The sequence below is a fragment of the Pezoporus occidentalis genome, unplaced genomic scaffold (genome assembly GCF_034315485.1).
Source record: "Pezoporus occidentalis ecotype Australia unplaced genomic scaffold, CSIRO_AGI_Poc_V1 ctg86, whole genome shotgun sequence".
NCBI lineage: Eukaryota > Metazoa > Chordata > Aves > Psittaciformes > Psittacidae > Pezoporus > Pezoporus occidentalis.
The window spans coordinates 2796836-2820965 of record NW_026916220.1 but is presented as its reverse complement, the minus strand read 5'-3'; the positions used below and the strand labels follow the sequence as shown (position 1 = coordinate 2820965).

The 24130-nt window shown below is 36.0% G+C and overlaps 1 protein-coding gene across 4 annotated transcripts in view; it reads right to left on the bottom strand.

Moving 5' to 3' along the window:
* DTWD2 (DTW domain containing 2) overlaps positions 1–24130 on the bottom strand; it is a 90580-nt gene that overhangs the window by 40958 nt on the left and 25492 nt on the right. For all 4 annotated transcript variants that reach the window (XR_009961905.1, XM_062604447.1, XM_062604448.1 and 1 more), the window contains exons 2-3: positions 22176–22266; positions 16410–16504 (exon numbers count right to left, since the gene is read on the bottom strand). Coding sequence is in view for 3 of the 4 variants with exons in the window: in XM_062604447.1 (XP_062460431.1) it covers positions 16410–16504; positions 22176–22266 (186 nt within the window). In the remaining variant the exon portion in view is untranslated. The remainder of the gene's footprint in view (positions 1–16409; positions 16505–22175; positions 22267–24130) is intronic.

The following is a 24130-nucleotide window of genomic DNA, read 5'->3' as shown; positions in this document are numbered from 1 at the left end:
CTATGATTCTTTGACTACTGTCAACATCATTTACTAAAAAAAATAAAAAAAATAAAAAAAGCAATGCTCTTTCAAAATGAATAGTGAAAACAGTGACATGAAATGTTAAAGTGTAATTAGAGACAGGAAACCTGTAAGATGAATCTGTGGCAAATAGAAGAACATAGAAATTCTCTGACCGCTATTTTTTTAAACTTTTTATTTACATTATGGTAATTTGGTATCATTTTAGTTTAGCCTATCTCACAACAGGCTACTTAGGACTCAAGGTTTAAATCTAGAAAATTGGTCATTATTTTCCGATGTTTGTCTTCAGAACGCAACTCCTCGAAGAGCAAAGTATCCTAATTATGGGATAGCAGAGTTTTCAAATCATTGATATGTCTTAGATGATTTTTAAAAAATAATAAATTCTTAAAACTAATCCAAAACCGTAATGATTATGAAGCATTACAAGTTCACATCATGAATACTACAACTCAAGTCTTTGTCTTCAAAATGCTATTCATCTGAAAACAATTATTTTCAATGCATATTCATCCAAGATTTCCAGTCACTTCAGTCTGCAACAGCAGGGCAGCAAAGACAGGAGGTTGATTCGAACAAATTGTGTAAATTTGTCCCACAGGTTTAACCTAGGATCTGAGGGCTGATTATACATATACTGCTATAAGAACTCATAGCATTTAACAGACTAGTAGGAGTTCAAATCTTCAAATTGTTTACTGTCCACCAACTTCATCTTAGAGTGACACCAAGCACATGCAGAAAGTTATTTAACACTCTGAACAGGTTCTCAGAAATACATGCTGCATAACCCCTTCTAGGTTGTGGTTCACACTGACGTTCGGTGTTACTAACTTTATTAAAACATGCATAAAACATGCTTGTACTTCCTTCCTTAAAGAAGCAAAGAAGGAATGAGCTAAACATAAATACCTAATGATTTGCTTACAAAGGGATACAGCTTGTATAAAAGAAATACAAAAAAATTTCTGTATGTATTTCTATACAGGTACATCCTGTTAATTCCACTGAAGTTTTTGTATTTGCTAAGGTTTAAGGCTTTGCTTCCTGTTAGTTTGTTCCTGATATATAGTGCAATTACACTTTTTCTATTCACATACTACCACTCTTAAGAATTTGTCCCCCAAAAAAGTTTTATGTACAACCTTCAACTTCATTTAATTAGAAACGTGAAAGAAATTAGAAGTCTCTGTAGAAGACCGATTTTTTATCTGGTAAATAAGAATGAATCTGTTAACTGAACAAATTGCTATGGCATTCAAATGGCAACTACATATCAATAATATCACTTTTCACAGCCAGTTAGAAAGAATATGCTTCTTACACTCTTGTTTTGGGCAAACACTGTAATGCAGTATATTTAATCACACGCTACTTCTGAAATACTGCTGTAGGGAGGATTTTCTCTACAAGAGTCAGATGTTTTTAAAGGAAACTTACAGGAAACAATTGTGAAAAATTAGTCACTTCACCATAATGCTGAAATAGGGCAGTTGCCCGCTGAGCTATTTTGAAAACCTGAGCCACACCTTATGTAGATCACACCCTATATAAGCTTTCACTTGTATGCTTAAACTTACTACTGTATGTAAGTAAAAGGACTAAGAATTAGATTTCATTTTCTGAGTTTTACTTCTAGAAGTAAGCACATATAATCCCACCATAAATTCACATTTAAACAATGTAAATATTTATATTTTTGTTAATACCAAAAATGTATTCCATTGTTTAATTACAAGAGTGATTTCAGATAAATAGTATGTCTTATTAAAAATACAGGAGATAATTTCATTAAGGCTGATGTTTGCATTCATGACAACTCATGAAATATTAAAGCATATATGCCAGTGTTGAAACTCTCCTTGAAGCAGCAGCAGAAGCTCTTTGCTCAGTCCTGTGCTGCCTGGGAAAACGTATTTTTGCTTTTCAAGCCTGTCTAAATTTCCCCTGTAAAACAAACGTGAGGTCAAAAACTCAGTACCAGGTCAGTTGGCAGTCCAGACTGCCTTGTTTAGAATGCCTAGGCAGAAATTTCAGGACACACACTAGATCGCTGCCCTGGGAGGTAGATAAGCAACTTTGCAGCAAGCCACATCTCTGGTGCCAAGTCCTCCAAATTGCTAAAAGGAGAGAATTGCCTAAGTCTCACCAGGCTTGCAGCCACTCTTCTGTGAGCTCTTTACCATCTGGGGTGATTTTAGTTTGTTTGTTTCTTTTAAATTCAAGCTGGTTTTATTTAAATTCAGGAACACAGTTCTATATTCCAACTGTACTTGTATACGTGGGGAAATTAGACCCAACAGAAACACAAAGGTAAGTTAGGAGTAGAGGGCTGAGTTAGGATAAGCACAAGGACATGCTTGGGAGCATAAGCACGAACAGTCACACCAGAGTAAACTAGTCCAAGCTACCAAAGGAACAGTTGATTATGATGGTGGAAGATTTTCACACAGCAGCTGCCCACAGTCAAAAAACTGTCATCTTGCTCTTCTTGCAATGTTGTAGCATACAGCAATACACAGTTTCACAGCATTTGCAACTTCAAACATGGCAAAAATACAACACGTCTGTCATCAAGACATGTAACTTTGGCAGTGCAGATGCAGAATGAGGGGGGATGTTTGTGCTGGGGACACCAGTCGCTGTAGGCAAGATAGCTGGACAACATGCCCCACAAAAAAGCTTTGTTTATGAAACATCTCTGCAAATGAGTTTGTCTGTTAGTTTATGACAACCTGGATTCAGAACAATTAAGTGAAAAAAGTTCCTCCTTTAATTGTACCTCCTCTCCCCAGCGTCTCCCATATCTGCAAATGCTTGAACATGACTGTGAGCTGGTACCAGCACACACATCGAGGCTGGGCATAGTAAAGGGGTATAGCAGTAAGCTCAAGAGGCTAAAATGGGAGGGAAAGAGGGTGAAGAATAGTATGGTTATGGGTCAGTACTGGAGACTACTTGAAGTTACGTCTTATTCCACATCACAGTTCTAGATCCTTATACAGCACTTTTGTAGAAGTCTGTCTTAGTGTGAAGCATGACTAACTGTAGAGAATTAATGGGGACTTGAATTTTACCTTCCATTCCAGTCAGAATGGACATGTTGATAGCCCGCTCCTTGAAGCCACCAAATTTCAAGAGAAGACTGAGAAGCAGAATTTCTAAACAAGTACTTTTCTTCTACAGATCAGAAGATTGTTGACTTCTAAAGAATTCAGAACTTTGTGTCAGGGCAAAAAAAGAAAACATTCCTACACATGAAAAAGATCTCTTAAATGGTCTGTTCCTCTTTAGCCTTCCTTAAAGACACTGCAAGGAATGGTATAAACTCCTGAGTGACAACGAAAACTTACTTCTTAAGTTACTTAAGTTACTACTTAATTTAGGTACTTCACTTCAGTATATTACCAGACTTAGTGGGGTTTGGAATTACTTTGTTTTGCATGCTACTTCACAAACAACTTTTCTTATTAAAGGAGTGGACCAGGTGAAGAATTTAACATACAAAGTTGTTCTATGTTAATTTAATAGCCATGAAGACAATCAATTAAGCAAATCATTTCTTATATGTCACATGCACTAGTGCACTATTAACAGCACTTATCAAAAGCTTCCTGTAAATTGGTTATGACTACACTTCAAAGCCACAAAACTCAACACTTAAGTAAAAATCTCAGAAGAATACATTACACATGAAAGGTGTCCCCGCCCATGGCAAGGGAGTTGGAATCAGATGATCTTTCAGGTCCCTTCTAACCCAAATCATTCTATGTTTCTGTAAACACCTGAGGAAGTTACAAATATACACAATTCACTCATACATGTGTAACACCGAAAAAAAGATGTGCACCTCAGTAATGTTTGCCTCTAGCCAAGGCAATCATTAACTGAGATCTTTACTGTCAGAGCAGGGTGGAAAAAAAACAGGAAAACTTAATTTTTCCTTTTGGAAATATTACAACTGTAACAGTTTATAACAGTTTTCATTTGATGTTACCTGAAAAGGCCTGATAATGAAACTAGGTTTGTCGCCTGTAAGGCATGATTTACATTTGTGAATTACTGTAAAATGAGTATGTAGCAATATAATTATAAAAATATGATACAAGTGATATAAGTGACACTTGGTAGGAACTAAAGGGATTTTAAATTCACATATGTTGGACATTAATAGAAGAAGAGCTTGCCTGAAAAATACACTCAGGTAAAAAAAGGAGTTACTTTCTTGCTGTGCCTTGCAGGCTTCAGAGATGTATTCTTTTCTCTGTGGATCTCTAGCTAATAACTAAAGAGGAAAAGAATAAACTGGAGACATATGAAGAATCAGATGGTTTCAGATTTTCATTTCTAACCATTTCTAGGTTGCTAAAAACTAGCAGAGACTCTCCAAAAAGCTTTCCAAACATAGAATCATAGAAAAAAAGACAACAGAATTCTAAAAACAAAAGTTGCTCACAGATGTTCACAGAATTGGCAGGCAATTCTAAGAATAAATATGAAAGGAAAGAAAGAGTTACTATTTCCAAGGAAGAAATAAGTGCAAATTATGGGAATAAAATGCAAAGGATGAAAAAGAAATGCAACAAAAACTTTTGCCAAATCCTGACACTGATGTCATAAACCCTAAAAATATAAGAACTATAAGCAAATATGAATATTGATACAACACTCACTAAGATGATAATGATGGTTATAAAAGCATAGAACAAGTCTAAGTGAGTTCCATGAAAACTACGTGAAAAATAAGCACATTAATATCGGAGTGAGAAAAAGCCCAAAATGAACCACTAAAGTGAAGTTTAATCCATGGGAAAAATTAGTTATAAATAAAATCAGGAATAAGTAAAACCACAAAAAATTGAATTTCACAGTTGACCTGTTCAGTGAAATCATGTGGGCGATACAACCAGCATCAATAAACAAGTCAGCTGTTATGTCAGAATATAGGTCACCTCAAAAAGTACTCTACTGAAGTTAAAAAAGGGTCCTTCCTTACAAAATGAAACTAAAAAATGCAGAACCACAAACATACAGGTGTTAACAAGCTGGAGAATGTCTACTGAAAAGTACAGCAAGACACAGAGAAAATGAATAAACTAAGGTTGTAGGGAAAACCATAGAGAAACCTAGTTAATAGTCTCCAAAGCCACAAGAGGAAGGAAATAACCTATTCTCTGTGTCCACAGAGGGCAAGAAAAGAAATAATGAGTACAACTGCAGCAATGAAGGTTCAAACTAAACAGGGACAAAACCTCACAAGCCTTCTAATGGTAATAAGTTAAGTTTACATGTTAAAACAGACCCACTGAGAATTCTGCAGCCTCTTGTGTCCATGGTATTAATACCATTGCTGCATGCAACTGATCTCACTTTCATAGGGGAGTAACAGTGGCATCCTGAGGATCTTTCTCTCCCTACTTTTCCAGCTATGCTGTGATATATATGTCTGTTATGAATATCAAATACCAACGCTGGTTTTTAGTTGATCTTAAGGTAATGATTTCAAGTAATGGAACTACACTGAAGGAATATCGTCTATACACACACCATGCTTCCAGCGTTCTTAAGGAGGTACTAAATAACACATGATTTTCCTATGGAAATTCATTCCTGGCACTGTACTTGCTGCATTTTTACATATTGTTAGCTGTGTGTTTTCATAAGCCATTTGTAGACTTTAGACAATGTTAAAATTCCCAAGAAAAAACAATTTTTAATCATTTACAGTTGAAGTATTCCATTTCAATCAAGGTAGCAATTTACTGCAACAATTAAAATTAAGATCAATCTCAAGGTAATAATTTTCTAATTCTATAAATACATCATTACAAAATTTCTTACCTGTTACCCATATTTCCATGACTGACAGCTATGTACAGCTTAAAAAGATGATGTGATCTGAAAGATATGTTAATGTGCAACTATGGTCTTGAACTGTATAACAGAAATACTTGCAATACTTGCTTCTCATACAAAATCATTGTTCAGCCTTCATTTTGGTATGCAGCAGGCATTGCAGACCTATATAATCCATTTAGTCTGACAACAATCTCTGGTAAGCAGAACTATTCATATCTTTCATGCATGCCTGAACTGTATCAGGCCACTTTGCCATAGCAGATTTGTATGTTCTCATGACTGTACTTAAGGCAAGTGGCATTTCATTGTTTCTGGGATGCATTCTCTTGAGATGTGTAATTTAAACACTATCTTATCTCATTATAAACCAGTTTTTGTATCATAAACATTTTATTACACATCTATATTCAGCTTCTCTCTAAATGTTTTTAATTCAACAGGGATCTATTAAACTTTGCCAGTGCAAAACGTAAGTGTTCAAACTTCAAAAATCCAACACTGCTGTTCATGGCAAACAGTTCTAATATTACAGAACAGACACTTATTTATTATCGGTGGAAAACATCAGGTTAATGGGAATTTCTCAGCTTTTCTCATCAGTTTTACTATTTCACCTTGGTCATAAGTATGTGCCTTTGCCTCTCTCAATACTCCTGACACCTGAAGATTGTAGGAATACTGATCTAAATAATTCCCATAAGGTAATAAAATGATTAAAACTAACAGCAACAAACCTCTATCATCTCCACACTTGGAAACAGTCCCTTAGGATCAGAACTGAAGCATAAGAGATACCCAGAAAGAGGGGAAAAAAAACATTTTCATATTAGTTATTTTTTGTAGATAAATGACATTTGGTATCTAGCACAATTTGAAATTTTTCTTCCCCTTTAAACAGATCAATTCTATAAAAAAATTATCTTGGTCAAAAGATCAAATCATGAGATATATTTTTAAATTTTGGAAACTGTAATTTTACAAGTAAATATTTTACCATCCACTAGAGAAAAGGTCATAAATACAGCTTATTAAATAATTCTTTTTGATCTATGAAAACCTGTATATAAAACACTTCATTAGCAAAAATTCTGAAAAGTTCCCCAATGAAAAACATTGTTACCAATGCCTCCATTGGTTCCTACAGCATAAATATGTAAATTAAACAGAGGTAAGTTTGTCTTTACCAGCACCCTAGTATGTCATACCAAGTTTCTTGTTACTGTCACAAGTGGAGCTAGCCTGCAACACTTAATAAACTAGAATAAAAAAGAATAATGGGTAATAATGGGTTGGGTTTATTGTGTCTTCTATTATACCAGTTTCAATTTATTTCTCTTCACTGTGTACTGTGCTTAAATTAAAATAAAAATAGAACATAAGCTAGTAATAAAAGGATAACTACTTCCTGTCTGTACTATTAGAGTACTAATACTTACTTTTTTTTTCCTAGAAAAACAATTTTCAACCAATCTCAACATTTAAAAACTTGAGTCTTCTAACTAATATGACAACAACCATATTTGGTAACAGGGGCAGGTCAGCTTTGAAAATTAATTAAATGGCAGCCCAAGGCACAGTCCTGTCAAGAAATGAAAAGCATGAGCCATTATCTTGGCAAGTGTTTGCTTTCTTAGCAGACCTCAATACCAATTCCCTCAAATATTTAATGACTTCCTCAATGAAGACGTTATTGCAAACTTCTCCCCATTCCTCTGCAAAAAAAAAAAAGTAATAATAAAAATAAATAAAAAAACACCCACAAAACACAATCCAACAGATTATTATGCACTAAAACACAGGATGCCACATTCTACTGTAGATACATTGTTTCTTTACACTGCATTCAAGTAACCCCTTTCCATGCTGCTCATACAAGAGTTATCAAAAAAAAATTATGGTTTATCTAGCATCATGGAAAAAAAGAAAAATCAATACACAATTTTCTTATGAAGAAAATGAATATTCTTTCTATGAAACAGCAGCAGCAATCATTTGATGAAGTTATACCCAGTTTCTTTAAGTAATTAACTGCTAGAGAATCCTAGCATAATTTAGCAATACCTAGATGCCATAACTATGGGCTAAATCACTTCTCTAACAAATACATCCAGCCTAAGAATTCTAATCCTTTCTCAAGCAGCATGTGGGACCTGTACAAAAAAAGCAGCTGGAGGAACTGCAGTAATTCTAGCAGACTTTTACAGATTTTTACTGAATCTTAAGTTGCCTTTTACGTAACACAAGCTAGCCATCTGTTAACATCTCTAAGTAACCTAAAACCTTAATTTCAGTAACAAATTCCTTTCTACATCTGCAAAAATCCAATTAAACATTTTCTGAAATACCTGTATTGCATTATTTGCAAGTTGTTTGCTAAAATTTAGGATTTTAACACACACACATTCTAAAAGCCTGTACTTCTCTCCAAAACAAGCACATTGAAGAAGGGGAATAAAAGAGGAATAGAATAATAGAATAGTATCCTGGTTTCAGCTGTAAATGGTTACTTTTCTTCCTAGCAGCTAGTGCATGTTTTCAGCTTTAGACTGAGAACAATGTTGATAACACACTGATGTTTTAGTTGCTGCTTAGTAGCAACAAAGGCTTTTCAGTCTCTCATGCTCTGCCAGTGAAGAGGGGCACAAGAATTCAGGAGGAAGTAGAAACAGGACACCTGACCCAAACTAGCTAAAGGGGTATTCCATACCACAGCACATCATGCCCAGTATATAAACTGAGCTGCTCGGGTCAGGTTGGATATTGGTCCGCCAGTGGGGAACAATTGTACTGTGTATCACTTGTGTTTACTATTTTTTCCTTTACCTTTCAGTTTTATATTCTCTCTTCTTGTTATTCTGCCTATCATTATTATTATTATTAGTAGTAGTACTATATTGTACTTTAGTTATTGGACTGTTCTTATATTAACCCATGGAGTTTACATTCTTTAAATTCTCCTCCCCATCCTGCCAGGGGGAGAGCAAAAGTGGGGGTGTGAGTGGCTGTGTGCTGCTGAGTTACTGGCTGGATCTAAACCATGACAAATGGTTAGAATTCCAAGGGACCTTAAAGATCATTTAGTTCCAACTCCCCTGATGAAGAATTTTTGAAGTGTCATCACCAGAGACAAAAGTAACCTTCAACTTGTTCTAGTAGAGAAAAAAAAACTCAAAATGCAACCTAACCCCAGTCAGTAGCAAGGGGGAGAGGAAGGAATTTCAAAGCTCCACCCCCAGAATACTAGGAAAAGAGTATCTCAGGTATATCAAGAAAACAAAGCAGAGAACTGTACAGAGAAAACTTCAGAACAAAACCCCTAAATAGAGCAAAAATATACAAGAAAATTAGAAACTGAAGCTCAGGAAATAAAGGCACATATTTAAAACAGCAGCAGCAATAAGTGTACCTAAAAATGCCACATCCCTTTAAAATAAATTACATCCATTACTGTTTCTCTAAAACAGGTCCAAGTTCTGCTTCAAGAAGTAACACATCTGTTTCTCATCTGTAATTTGGGCTAATGCAACTAGCTTTACTATTAACACGAAGTATCCGCAACGAAGTTCACTTAGAAAAGTTAAACAGAGAAGAAATTACTAATACCAGATAACTGCTACTTTGTACTCAATGGGACAAACAAAAAGAAATCAGTATAAATTTTGCACTAGTTCATAGAATTATAGAATGGTTTGGGTTGGAAGGGATCTTAAAGATCACCTAGTTCCAACCCCATGCTGTTGTAACAGACTGATCTCTGGGTGCATTTACTCGTTGATTGAGACAAGGAGTAAAAAGGTACATATTTAGTTTAATAAACACAATGACACTGAAGCACATTAAAAAAAAGCCTTACAAGAAAGTTGACTGAATACAGAACCATATGTTGCAAATAGTTTTAGATTATTTGGTAAGTGATAAAGCTCAATTAGTTGATATTTGGTACAGTAAGAATATTTTTATTCATGAACAAGCAGTAGGAAAGTACCATACTTACAGTATGAATTACTAGAAACAGCTTTATAAAATTAAAACAAATAACTTGCATTTTGTTATTTCAAAACTGGTTGAAGTTACAAATTTTCTCAAGTCCCCAGTTAATTTCTGATCTAAACTACTTAACTGTAGCAGAGCTAGCAAATATAATGTGCAGAGTGTACTGGAGATTTGCATAGCTTTATTTCAGACAGCAATGCAAAGAAACTTGCAATTGCCCCCTCACTGTCCTAAATGACAAGCTGATGGATGCAGAGATATTTGCATCTGTTTTCCTGTTCATGATAATTCATTACACTGCAGAATTTTACCTCAATGCCCAGAATTAGCTAACTACAGAAATGTGAATATTTGCAAAGAGGGAAGGCTTGAAAATTAGACTACTTTCCTGGAAAGAAAAAAAAAAAGGCAAAATCACCCCTCCCAAACTGCCACAAACTATGAAATTAAAGTAAAAGCAATAGTTATAAGGCTGTTTATATGACTATATATATATATATAAACTATGATACCAAATTTATTCAAATTTTTTACATTAAGATTTTAGATACAGTTGCTACCTCTGCTCAGTATATGCCAGAAATGCCTGCAGAGCAAACAGTATTATTATTCAGAAACAATTGCCTGCAAAAAGTTTATTAGTAGCCTAAAAAGAACACAAATTCCAGAAGTTATATTTTACTAATGAATATAAGAGTATAGTTGTTTTTTTCCCTAATATGTTCACAGTGAATATCAAATCTACTGCTCAAAGAATGTATTCAAAGTATCATGTCTCTATAAAGAGTATCACAATAAACATCCTTCAAATGTAAATGTTTCTGTAACTGCAGTTTCAGAAAATCATACTGCTCACTGTATGTTCAGCTATATAAACTAGCCCTAACTCTACCTTCAGGGAAGAATAATTACCTAGACAAATTGAGACGATAGATGCCCTAGCTACCCTACTGTCCTCCCCCACACTTTTTAATTGCTGTTGCTCACTATGTCATGTGTACTAACGACAACATTTCATTTTCAATGCATGGCTTGCAATCTGTATCATAAAACCCAAACTTATTGTTGAACATATTTTACTGGGCAGACTTTTGGATGTGATCTTCTTTCAAGTGTGCCAAATGGGCATCTTGGTCCCCCTTTATCACCTTTATCATTGCTACTGTGCAAACTTCATAATCTACTAGGAGCTCAATAGACTTCTTTTCCTGGAGTACTCCCAGTGCAAGTGTAACACACAGGAAACAGGCTCTGCTAAAAGGGGTTTGCGTACACTTAAATTTACTGCTGAAAATGCCCGAAGTCAGAATTTCAAGCATTTAGTGCAGAAGTCAGCCAGCCCTTGTAGGATATTTAACAAAACATTCAGTGAAACATTTTCTAAGTGTCATCACTTGAATGCAATTCATTATGAAATAGTTTTCCAAAAAAGCGCAAATTTATCTGGTGGAAGAGCAGGAGGAGGAAAAGAATAGACATTCAGTGTTCCAACACCAACACATATGTTCATGACCAAATTTGATTTAAGCTATGTGTGTTCCTGCACATGTAATCACACACTAATGTGCTTAGAAAGCCACAAACGTGATATACTAAAAATAGTACCTGCTACACTAGCACATGTAATATTACAACTGCATATGCAAATTGGACGTAGAAATTCTAATGAATTAATTTGTGTTATTCAAGCACTGAAGCCCTCACTTTTTGAGACCAGACATCATCAGTTCACTGAGGAGTTGTAAGCCCAAAGATATCTAGTCTCTATCAAAGTAATTAATAAACTAAATCTAAAACAGATTAAGTAAAAGACTAAGAAACTTATAATAAATATAATGCTGAACACAAACCTCACGTATTTTCAGTACAGTTGAAGACTGACTTATGATTCTGCATGCGCATATTAAAATCTATGGCAAAATGAGGTAAAGCAAAGACTAGCTACAAGTGTTTCCAGGACAACCAACCAGGCCTCAACAGATCCACACGAAAAAGTCAACTAACAGTCAAAACCAAACAGGCATCTTTGAGTAACAGGAGGTAAAAGTACACATTTCAAGAGTGAGTGGTATGATGGGGCACCAGGCAAAGAAAAGCTCTGAAAACAGTGTATTTCTTTTCAGTCTGACAACAAGAGATAGCATACTGACTTGTAAAACAACCAGGTCAAAGCAGTTCAAATAAGCTGAGAAAACAATTGTTCAGCAGGATTTTGGATGGACCTTCATGGGAAAAGACTCTTATGTTTACCAAGTCCAAAGAAAAGAATGCTATAGCATTTGAAACAGATGAGAGTCATGACAAGAATTGTAAGCTCAAGCTTAACAGTTACCAGAACATGTTAGAGAATTAGGACCTCTCCTACTCCAAAAGAGCATAAATATTCAAGTTTTCATCATTTGGCCAAGATATCACCACATCTGTAGATAATCAGCAAAATCAAAAAATCAGGGAAAAGAAGCAGACTTCTATGAAAACAATACATAAAACTGAACCAGAAAAGAACATCATTTCCAAGTCAAAATCATGATAGAGGGACAGAAACAGAACAGTAAGAGAATATAAAAATGTAGAAGATATCCCACCATTAAAATAAGGTTTTGAAAGACAGCTAATAGAGGAGAGGCAACTAGGCCAAGAGAAATCAGAAGATAAAGTGTCAATAGAAGAAATATGTAACACAGAAGAAAGAAATGGAGGAGAGAAACATAATTTTTTGCCAGTGCAGAGTGGAATGAAGGAAAGTCAACAAAACAAGAACAAAACCCACATTACTATGTTCTGTCACTATTATCCTAGAAAAATCATCAATATTGAGGAAAGACAGCAAAATAGTTGGAGGAATATCTGCATTTTTCAAGGAATTAAATCATGATGGGTGGCAGTGAAGGCTGTAAAATACACTGGGTTGACTTAAATGAAAATGTATTTTTTAGTTGCAAAGATAGCAGAACTGAAGAAGAAGAGAACAAGGTGAGCGCAGAAAGTAAGTTCTGATATACCAGTGGACATCAGGAAGTGGCTTTTAGGACTAATAATATTGGCAGTGAACACTGTCAAACTGGAAGCCATCTGATGACTGACTAAGAGCAGAAAGTACAAAGGTGCTAGAAATTACTCATAAGGAGGCGAGAATATTTAGAAATCTAAAAGAACACTACATTTGAAGAATTTTATATATGCCTTTGATAAACAGAAGCACTGACCCAGAGATACTGATTTAATAAAAATAGGTCTTGATCAAGAACTATGAAGCAGAAGTTATCCTAACTAATCCTAGAGAATTTGAGATACCAACAACTAAGGAAGACCTAGAAGTCTTAAGTCAAACACAAAGGGCTTGGATAGGTGGTAGCCAATGAAAACAGACAGGGATTTGTAAAATAATCATATTAAGTAATAGTATAAGAGGCAAAACATTAGGAAATATTATCTGGATTTGTGCTGCTGAAGACTTAAAGAATGGAAAAAAAGACAGAAGCCATCTGTAATTTCCAACATGTGAATGTACCAAGGAAGGCAGAGGAAAAGGGAAAGAAAATTATGCACATCTGAATGCTGACAGGCAGAAAAGGACCAATATGAATGGCATGAGATGCTAGTACAAAAAACAGAATTAAAAAAAAAAAAAAAAAAAGAAGCAAACAGCAACTGCAGCCATGAGAAAACCAATGTTTCTAAGTGAGAGAGGAAAAAAATAAAATTAATACAATGGTAAAAAAATGCATATAAACACTTTCCTACCATTCCTAATGAAGGTGATTAAGTTACACAGATTACAATTATTATAACCAGTTACAAAATCCATCTGTTTCATGAATACAGGATAAAAATATTTTAAGATATCAAGAGCAAATAACTTTTAAATCTTTCACATTTTCTTTTCTAGAAGGTTAAAAAAACTATAGTACAGGCTGCTAGAAAACCTCTAGTCAAATTTACCGGTAGAACGTATTTTGTCAAGGTTGTAATCACTCTAAATATTCCTGTGTTTTGCAACATCAACACCACAAAACCAACAGTTTTATAAATAAATTAATAGAAATAACTGAAACTACTGTCAATTTAGAAATTAACCAGATCCTACCACTGTTTAGATAGGTCTGGCTAATCTTTACTATAAATTTTTCAGTGTTCATTGCATGACACATGGTCATTTCATGAAGTCAGAAGCGAAAACTCCAGTTACCATGGAATCATCCTGACCTTGTGCAAGTAAGAAAACTTGTTTCACAGAAAAGTTTTTAAAATTTTAGTACAAGTGATTTGAGTCCTTTGCTTGTTTATGCTGTTCTCCTAGCCAAAGTATAAAATGTACCTATATTTAACAGGCTCAGCATCTATATGAGTAAGGTATGTCAGACACACAAACAAGTGCTCTACACTTTTACATAAAAATTCAATCTCTAATCTGGCAGTGATGATAACCCCACCCTCCCATACCCCTGCCTGCCATACTACTTGATACTGGGTTCATTGTATATCTGTAAAAAGAACTGAACAGAAAATATTAACAACTCACAAAAGTGCTGTTTTTACAATAGCAATATTCAGTAAGTACTCATAACCAAGCTGTTCACTTTTAATCATTTTAGCACATCAAAGACTAACCCTAATATCTGAAAATAATGTAATCAATACAAAAAAAGTTAAAAAGTAAACAAAAAAAGAAACCCCAGACCTGGTCTTTTAATTCAGAAATGCCATCTGTTGAGCTAAGTCACTTTGCAAACACTACATACTTTCAGTAGACTTAAAATGACAGATGGTAGGAAGAATGGACATGACTGGGAAAAATCTAAAGTTAGCACTTCAAAACAATTGGATTAATCACTTCTCATCTTTACAATTACTGTGCCAGTTATACGTTGAAGATACCAACTTCAAAAAGCTTTGATTAGCTGTCTGCTTCTGGAAAGACTTACAAAAGTTGGTTCTTTAGCTGTTCTGCAATATAGGCCAATTAAGAGTAAGGTAATCTACATAATTTCTCTATCAGATTTCGATCACAAGAAATGGTGACCTGAGAAGGTAGAACTGGGTAAAGGATATGCTAACAAAAAAAAAAAAAAGTAAAATAAAAAAGTGTTCACTCTTTCATCCAAACACAAGTTTAGAAAAAATAATTATCCTTATTTTCAATCTCACTGTCATAAACATCAGAGGCTTAAATGCTAAACTTTTCAATCATCCCAGTTACCCCGTAATGTATGACTACCACCTAATTACTTTTGGCCCTGCATCTGGATGAGTCAGATCACCAAAATTCATATTAACCTAAGGAAGGAAACCTTCAATTTCTTTCACCATCTCCAATACGTTTTACAGCAAAAAAGCCTCACAGCAACTAGGTAATTATGAATCTATTTAAACTATTTTGAGGCTGAGATATTCCACAACTGGTTTTGACCTAAACAGTATGCTTTAGGTTAGAGAAATTACTCCCTTTAGGTTAGAGAAATGCCTCTGGATTCAAACTTGAGGAAGCTTTAATACTGTAATCATCACCTGTAAAAAAAAAAAAATTATCTAAGGAAATTTACTAGAAGCAGAATAGTATACTATTTCTTGCACTGATAGTGTTCCACCCTGTGCACATCAGTATGAAAAGTTGCTTCATTTTCAGGTTTAATGGGAAGATAGTACAATTTCCCTGTAGCCTGGAACTTCTTAATTACTACAGCTATTAGCATAGAATACTAATAGAAAACCAATATATTTCTAATGTGCTCTAGCTACTATTGCAGGTAGCACAAAGGTGTGGGAGCACAAATTCTGAATCACCTTATGACATTTTTATTCACTGAGCTCTACAAAAAGTTCTCCAAAGATTAAACTCAATTTTAGAATTAATTTATTTCATCAGTATTCATGATTTTTATTTGCTTTCATTGAAAATCTGTGTAGTAATGTCATTAGCATTTCTACCAAGAACTGGTTTCTAAGACTTAGCTTCCTCTAATGAAGACTAAAGATACGATACGGGAGACCAATATTATACAAGGCCTCAGAATAATAAAAGAAATTCTGAAAGCTGTTCTTTCTTATAATTAATTTTAAGGAGAAAAGATTTTTAAATTGTACATTCTCTAACAGTTTTTCACCACGGGACTCCCTTCTCAAGTACAATCTCCCACACTCAAGGGAAAACTATTACTTATATTTCAGTAATACCAAATAGTTTGTCAGACAAGGCTAATACAAAAGGAACCAAGAGGACACCAAGACAAACCTAATACCAGGTTAGAACAGAACTGCAAAAAGCTAAGAGAGGTATAGGAGCCACCTAAACTTCCCAAGAGCACAAAATTGAGACAGTAAAAGCCACGACTTAGAGGACAACATATGAAGTGTTTCTGACTATTATATGGAATTTATCTTTGCTGGAAACTAAACGCTGGTATCGAGTGAATGTGCACACTTAACATAAAAATTTAGAACACTGTTGTGTTTTTACTAAAAAAAAAAAATTAGAAAAATATCTCCATAATTTACAGAACACATGAAACTGCATAAGCAATCTCACTCACCTGTCTTCACTAAAACGTCGACCAACCACAATTTTACACTTGTCTGGAGGGAGACAAGCTGCTAGCAAAGGCACCGTCCTTAACACTCGACTTTCCTGTAAAACAGAAAGGTTACTTTTGAATAAATTCAAGGAGGGCTTCTACGAATTGTTAATGTTTCCATTTACTTTCAAGTTCTTTTGACAGTGGACACAGAAAAAAGCTTGTCAGCTAACAGAAAAAAAAATCTACAAGAAAAAGAATACCCAATTTTGATGCATTCACATCCTATTGTTTTGATTGACAGTATTGAACTTGGTCTTAACTAGCCTATGATCACCAGCATAAATTTCAACTGGGTATCAAAAAGTACAATGAAATTTCACAGAATAATAAATAGTAGGCAAAAACGAGCATTAACATTAATTATTACATTAACCTATTCACGTAATAGGTTGGGGATCTAACGTCTCTATTGGAAAATGAGTAGAGAGCTTAATTTCCACAAACAAGTGTTAAAATAAAAGCTCTGAGTGCATCAGAAAAGGCAGTTTGAAATATAAACATATCTGTTCCACTGTCACTTCACAGTAACCAGGACAACAGCACCAACACTACCACATACATTATGCTATACAGGCTCTATTCACCAGGCACCTGCCAACACCTTTATGCCACTGATGAGGAAGGTGACTACCAGGTCTGGGTAAGGAGCAGGGGTTCTTGAGATCTCAAAAAGTATTAAAGAGAGCTCTGTTGGAGCAGAGCTTCAGAAAGTGAAGGAAGACAGAAGTACTGCCAGCTGAAGAAAACCCCCTACTTATCAAACAGAAATTTGTTTCTGTCCTTCATTTAAGACAGCTGGGAACATACAAGTTTTTGTCCAGACAAGAAATACTGCAAACTGAGCTTGAATATCTAGGATGTCAGTTTCTGTTTTTTTATCAATGAAGTGTGATGATACTTTTATCTTGCATTTAATGAAGACATCAAGCCAAAACAGAAAACTGAATGAAAGTTTCTGTTTATTTACTTATCACAAGAGGAATAAAGGAAAGTTATTACCTGAATCTAGCAGGCGAAAAGACACTAGAGGTCAGGTGAGGATTATGAAAGCCCTAAGCTCAGTTAGAAACGAGCTCTTCCAATATTCTTAACTTGAATGTCTCATGATTCAGATAATGAAAATCCAAAGATCAGTCCTTAAACCACAGGACTAATTAAGGAAAAGCAAGGCAGGGAGAGGTGGGGAGAGGAGGTCCATCTTTTGATTTATGAGCAATATATATAAACAATTCAGTATTTGTGAAGGCCTTGATTAGCTCTCACAGTTCTCCCTGGGTGGCTGTTACCTTCCACAAGTACAATGTGCAGCAGCCTGGGGTTCTCACATTGTCTTGCTAACAAACTGCTGTTAAATTAGTTCTGCAAAGACTTTTATCACTGTTGCCTGAAGCCTTTATTAATATTGCTTTTTCTGATCCATAGACATATTGATATAAGTACTGCTCCTCTATAAATGAAACATCATGGAGTTGAAGGAATAAGCTGTCCTGCTACATTCACCACCACTTTGCACAGCAGATGCATCATGATGTCTCCTAGGGACAGAAGATCAAAGTACCTGGGGAGTCAAGTGTTAGCAAGAGGAGGGAAAAATATCCCTCAAACTACCATTGATTTCTTCTACCACAGCAAAGTGCAATAAGCCACCAAGAGTGGTTGAGTATTATTTGTCTTTATCTTATCCTATTTAAATAAGTCTTCAATTGACTAGTCAGAAGGCTCCCTTGTTCATGCAAAGTTGCAATAAAGGAACTGGAAGAAAATCAATTATTTGTCTCTGGTAAGCAAAACCAAAAGAGCTATCATCAGTCAAGGAAAGTCATTCAACTGTTCCCTCCAACGTCATATCATTACTTCAGAATTACCTTTCATATCAAATAAATACATTCTCTTCCAATAGGGAAAGCTGAAATTCCCAGCTTAAAAAACAAGCAATGTTTACAAGAAGATAAACATAAAATTCGAAGCTAAAAGGAACTGCTTGAGAACAGAACCTTAAGAACAGCTAAGTTAAACTAACATTAAAAAAAGGTTTCATGTCTTCATAATTTTCTTCATTTAAAACCATTTGCATTTAACTAGACTATATATAACCTGTTTGTTACCATATCAGCTATTTCCATTTACCGGAGCACTTTCTCTCTCCTTTGTTATTCTGAGTGTTCTAATAGTGATTGGCAATTCTTTGTTTGTTCATTATTTGGCCATTGAAGTACATAAATAAAAATATCACTGGAGGACCTATGTTGTGGGCTAACCTTGATTGGCCTCCTGGTGCCCACCAAGCCATATTATCACTGCCCCTCCTAAGCACAATGGCAAAGGAGGAGGAAATAACATGCAGATGAACTCATGGGTCAAGATAAAGGCAGTTTAATAGAGAAAAGCAAAGGCCATATGTGAAGCAAAGGAAAACAAAGAGACCTTATTCTCCCCTTTCCATCAGCAGGCAATGTCCAGCCACTTCCTGGGAAGTAAGGACTCAACACGCACAGCAGCTGCTCCAGAAAACATATGCCATAATAATTAATGCTGCCCTCCCTTCCTCCTTCTTCCCCACAGCTTTTATTGCATCATATGGTACAGAATATCCCTTTGGACAGCTTGGGTTGGCTGTTCTGGCTATGTCCCTTCCTAGTCTCTTGCCCACTCTCAGCCCACTGAACTTTGGAGAAGGGGTTTGGGGGAAAAGCTCTGACAGCACCACTCGGCAATAGCCAAAATACTGGTGTGTTATTAACATTGTTCCAGACACAAATACAAAGCACAGCACGATGAGTCCAGCTGTGAGGAAAGTTAACTCCATCCCAGCCAGACACAATACAACTTTTGCCTTTTTTATTTTTTTCTTTTCTGAGAATTAGTGGTACTTGTTGTTACCATAGCATTATCCACCTGCAACGAACCAGGCAGTTCTAACTAATATCAATATTTATTAAATTCAGCAAATATACTCCTTCCATTTTTATTTATGAATTGGCAAGACAATTAGCAAAACTTTTCCCCTTACATTTGATTCTTACTGTTCAATAAAGTATACCATAATGAGCAATTCAAAGCTAATTACTTGCATTAGATCAATATATAAATTCACTAAATACACACAATCTAAGTATTCTTCACAGATGCTTAACACAGACAGTTCTTACATTTATAGAAAGAAGGCAGGGAAGCAGAACAACCTAAAAAGATACTCTTTGCTATGCTTTAAGGGTTCAGTCCTCGGTTATAGCTATCACTCAGGTTTTGAAAAGCACATAATAGCATACACTCTGCTGACAATAACTACAGGGACAATAAAAGGCAAAGGTAGAGACAAACGTGTAAAGGGTTTGTACACCTAGTTATACCACTGACCTGACATGAGGTTCATAACAGTACATACGAGAAGGAGAAAAGTAAAATAATCTTGTCATTTTATATATATAACTATATGCAAAGAAGAAAAAGAGATTAGGCTAAGCAAATAACTTCTTCACCCTTCCATTATTCCTGATATTGGGTTTGGGATGTAAAATGGAAGCTAGATGGCAGGATTCCTCACCTGGGATCCACTGCTCTGCAATGAGTGATTGCTCTCTCTTTCCCAGTATCTGATACCTGCACAGGTCTATCTGGCAGCATGGCCTCTGGACAGTAAGAATGTGGAGAGACTGTCACATTAATCATAGCACAGAGAATATTGCTCGTGATTTCCTATATCTCAGCTGAATACAGGCCTCAGTAGCACCATTTGACCATAGTTGGTGGCTTACTTCACTGTACTGTGGACTTCCAAAGACAATAAATAACAAAACACATGGAGAACGACAGGCAGCACTGATATGCAGTAGAGGAAAGACATTTCCTGTCTGATTAGTTTAATGAGATACCTTTGAAATGGATTCTTAGAGTCTATCTGTAATGAAATGGCAGACTGAAGGATGAGATACAGTCTAGAAGGCTTATCTGCCTTCAAGACTGATTGTATTTTGAGTATGAGCAGCTACAGCAAAGGGAATCTATCTTTTGCCATGTATGCCTCAGCTGTTCTGGAGTCAAAAACATCATCTATGATCACCTAAGACAAACACTTGTGGAAAAGTGGCATTCCATTATAACAGAAAGGTTTTGTGATTGCTGATTAATAAAAAGTGTAGATATCCTTTCAGAAGAACACAGGAATGGTGTATGAAACCTAAAAAAAAAACCTGAAAACATTTTCTAATATCTTCCACCATAAACAAGAAATTCAACACAACTCAAATGCCAGTTTAAATACCAGTTCCCTGGCACACTCTTAAACCTTTTTTCTAGCAAGTGATTTAGGCATATATTTAAGTACCTCTGAATTACAAAGTAACACAAAACAGTATTCTTAATTAGAAATAGCCAACTAAAAATCACAGCTTTCCCATTCACATACGTCATGGCTTCTGTTCTATTTCTCTGCAAAAGAACATTTTTCTCCAACTTGCCCTTTTACATTTTTTTTAAGTTCCTTCAGGCAAAGACCTTCTGCATGCTGACTGAGCTACTCTAAGTAAACAGCTGGATCAGAAGAATAAAGGTTTCTGAACTTCACAGTCTAATTTGTAGATCCGCCATCTATCCAGATCTGTGTAAATGCAGTCTAACTTCTAAAACCCTTTTCACCCACTACCATACTCCATTATTAACAAACGAGAAAACATGAACATAAATTCTTGTATTAGGGAAACCAAAACATACTGTTTTGAAGCTTAACTATAATTTTTCAATGGCTAAACAGCTGCGGCCATCACTAAGATGAAGTGCTTAATTTATATTTTTAACAAACCAGTGTCCTGGGTTCAGCAGTAGCAGTCATTTTTTCTCCTTCTTAGTAGCTGGTGCAGTGCTGCGGTTTTGAGACTCAGCCTGAGAACAACACTGATACCATCAGTGGTTTTAGTTGTTGCTCAATAATGTTTACTCTGACCAAGGACTTTCTGAGTCTCATGCTCTGCCAGGGAGGAAGTAGAGACAGGACACCTGACCCAAACTAGCCAAAGAGGTATTCCATACCACAGCACGTCATGACCAGTATATAAACTGGGGGCAGTTACCCAGAAGGGTGAGATCACTGCTCGGGTCGGGCTGGGTATTGGTCAGCGAGTGGTGAGTGTCTGTATTCTCTCCCCTTGTTATCTCCCTTATCACTATTATTATTGGTGGTAGCAGTAGTGGTTTGTGTTATACCTTAGTGACTGGACTGTTCTTACCTCAACCTGTGGGAGTTACATTCTTTCGATTCTCCTCCCCATCCCTCCAGGAACATGGGGGAGGAAGTGGGGGGAGTGAGCGAGCGGCTGCATGGCTGACTGGGCTTAAACTATGACAACTAATAATATCAATAAAAGACCACTGCTATAATCAAAACACATTCCATGGATCAACTCTAAGGACCTGAATAAGACACCATATCAAGATTAATCCTTGCAACTTGTACCAAGGGAGGCAGACTTCAGATCCTAGCAGGACAATTCAGCTAAGAAAAGATGTCTTGCACGCATGAAGTTGCAGAAATAAGTTATGATTTCAGAAGGTAGAATAATTCAGATGAACTGAATAAAAGATACAATAGGTGAGCTGGCATTTCAATCATTAGTTTAAAAAGAAAATTCACTACATGTTGCTAACAGCACAGCTGCTTCCTCTTGCCTACCTTCTGCTCCATTGAGATTCTAGCTGAACTCCAACAATTACCACAGCCTTACTCACCTCTGCTGGATGCTGAATTATATACAAGCAGGCAGAGATCTTCAGCGGATGTATTGGCAGGAATGGGCATAAACACACCTTCTGAGGACGGCTAGATGACAGAGGGAAGTGCGAGAACAATAAAAGCAATCAGCAATTTATGACAGATGGGATAAATACATTGCACAAATACACACTGTATCCCACGAGACACACTAAGAACTTCCCCTTATGACACAGTGTACTAAAACCAATGTAATTTTCTGTTTGAAACTCCTCTATTCCTAAAAATAAAGAAACAAGATTTTCATTGAAATGGAGTTTTGAGAAAAGTGTCCAGATCCCTCCTGTGATCTGGTTAGGATTAAAGCACTCCAAAAATCCTTTCATCATCTTCAAGAGGAGCAACTTGCTAGTATCCATACCCCAACCAGAGAAGTCTGCTACTGCTTTTCATATCAAGTTAGTGTTTCAACAATTCGATAAAAATATAATAGAATATATAACATTTATAATTGAAATCTTTATAATAGATTAATTAAAATAGAAAATTTTAGAAGTATACACATATGAAACGTCATCATTCTTTATTTATTTATTTTATTTATTTATGCCCCTCTACTCTGCTCTCATGAGACCTCACTTGGAGTATTGTGTACAGTTCTGGTGTCCTCAACATAAAAAGGACATGGAACTGTTGAAACAAGTCCAGAGGAGGGCCACGAGGATGATCAGGGGACTGGAGCACCTCCCGTATGAAGACAAGCTGAGAAAGTTGGGGCTGTTCAGCCTGGAGAAGAGAAGACTGCGTGGAGACCTCATAGCAGCCTTCCAGTATCTGAAGGGGGCCTATAGGGATGCTGGGGAGGGACTCTTCATTACAGACTCTAGTGATAGGACAAGCGGTAACAGGTTAAAACTTAAACAGGGGAAGTTTAGGTTGGATATAAGGAAGAAGTTCTTTACTGTGAGGGTGGTGAGGCACTGGAATGGGTTGCTCAGGGCAGTCGTGAATGCTCCATCCCTGGCAGTGTTCAAGGCCAGGTTGGACAGAGCCCTGGGTGACATGGTTTAGTGTGAGGTGTTCCTGCCCATGGCAGGGGGGTTGGAACTTGATGATTTTAAGGTCCTTTCCAACCCTAACTATTCTATGAGTCTACAAGTCTACGACTGTGTTCACTTTTTATAATACTATCTATTCTGAAGTATGCAGTAGACATATAGCAACACAAACCAAAAAAAAAAAAAAACAAAATTATCAGAAACTTCTAATTTAAATCTGAAAAAAAAAGAAAAAATTCTTTAAAATTTTTTGCTGTACTGCATGTAGCTGTTCAAATTACTAGCAGAAGAACTGTTTCTAGAGAAATTAACTTAAATATTGCTTGGCATATATCAGTCACTACAGCTACTCATATATTTTATTCAGCAACTCAATGAAACTAAGGATTTCTTTAACATGAAGCTATTACCACCTAAAATCACTCCACTCCTGCAAACAGAGTTCTCTCAGCTTGAAAAAAAAATACTTAGAATTTTCAGCAGAATGCTAGGGATTCAGAGCACAACTTCACCTGCATTCTCCTTATAATCTTTATTGGCAACAGTTTATAGGTTGATCACACATAACAGACAGTAAGCATAGAAGTGAATTCTGAAGACAGTCTCAGATCAAGTCCATGATGAGCCTGACTGACACTGTGCTTGCTCATCCACGAGAGCATGCACCCACCCAAATGCATTAAATAATGTTACAGTAATCCAAGCCAGTACAACTGTTACCTCGTCAAACATTAGTACTTACCGGTAAATGGCAGCATTATAAGAGGACAATAATAGATAAGCTCCGCTTTAACAGCTGACAGGTTATGTTAATTTGAACCCCCTGCTTCTAGCCCCGGCTACTGAGACACTGAGACTATTCCCTTCTCCACAGCGTATATAGTTAAAGGTTACTCAGCAACATTCTAAATTCA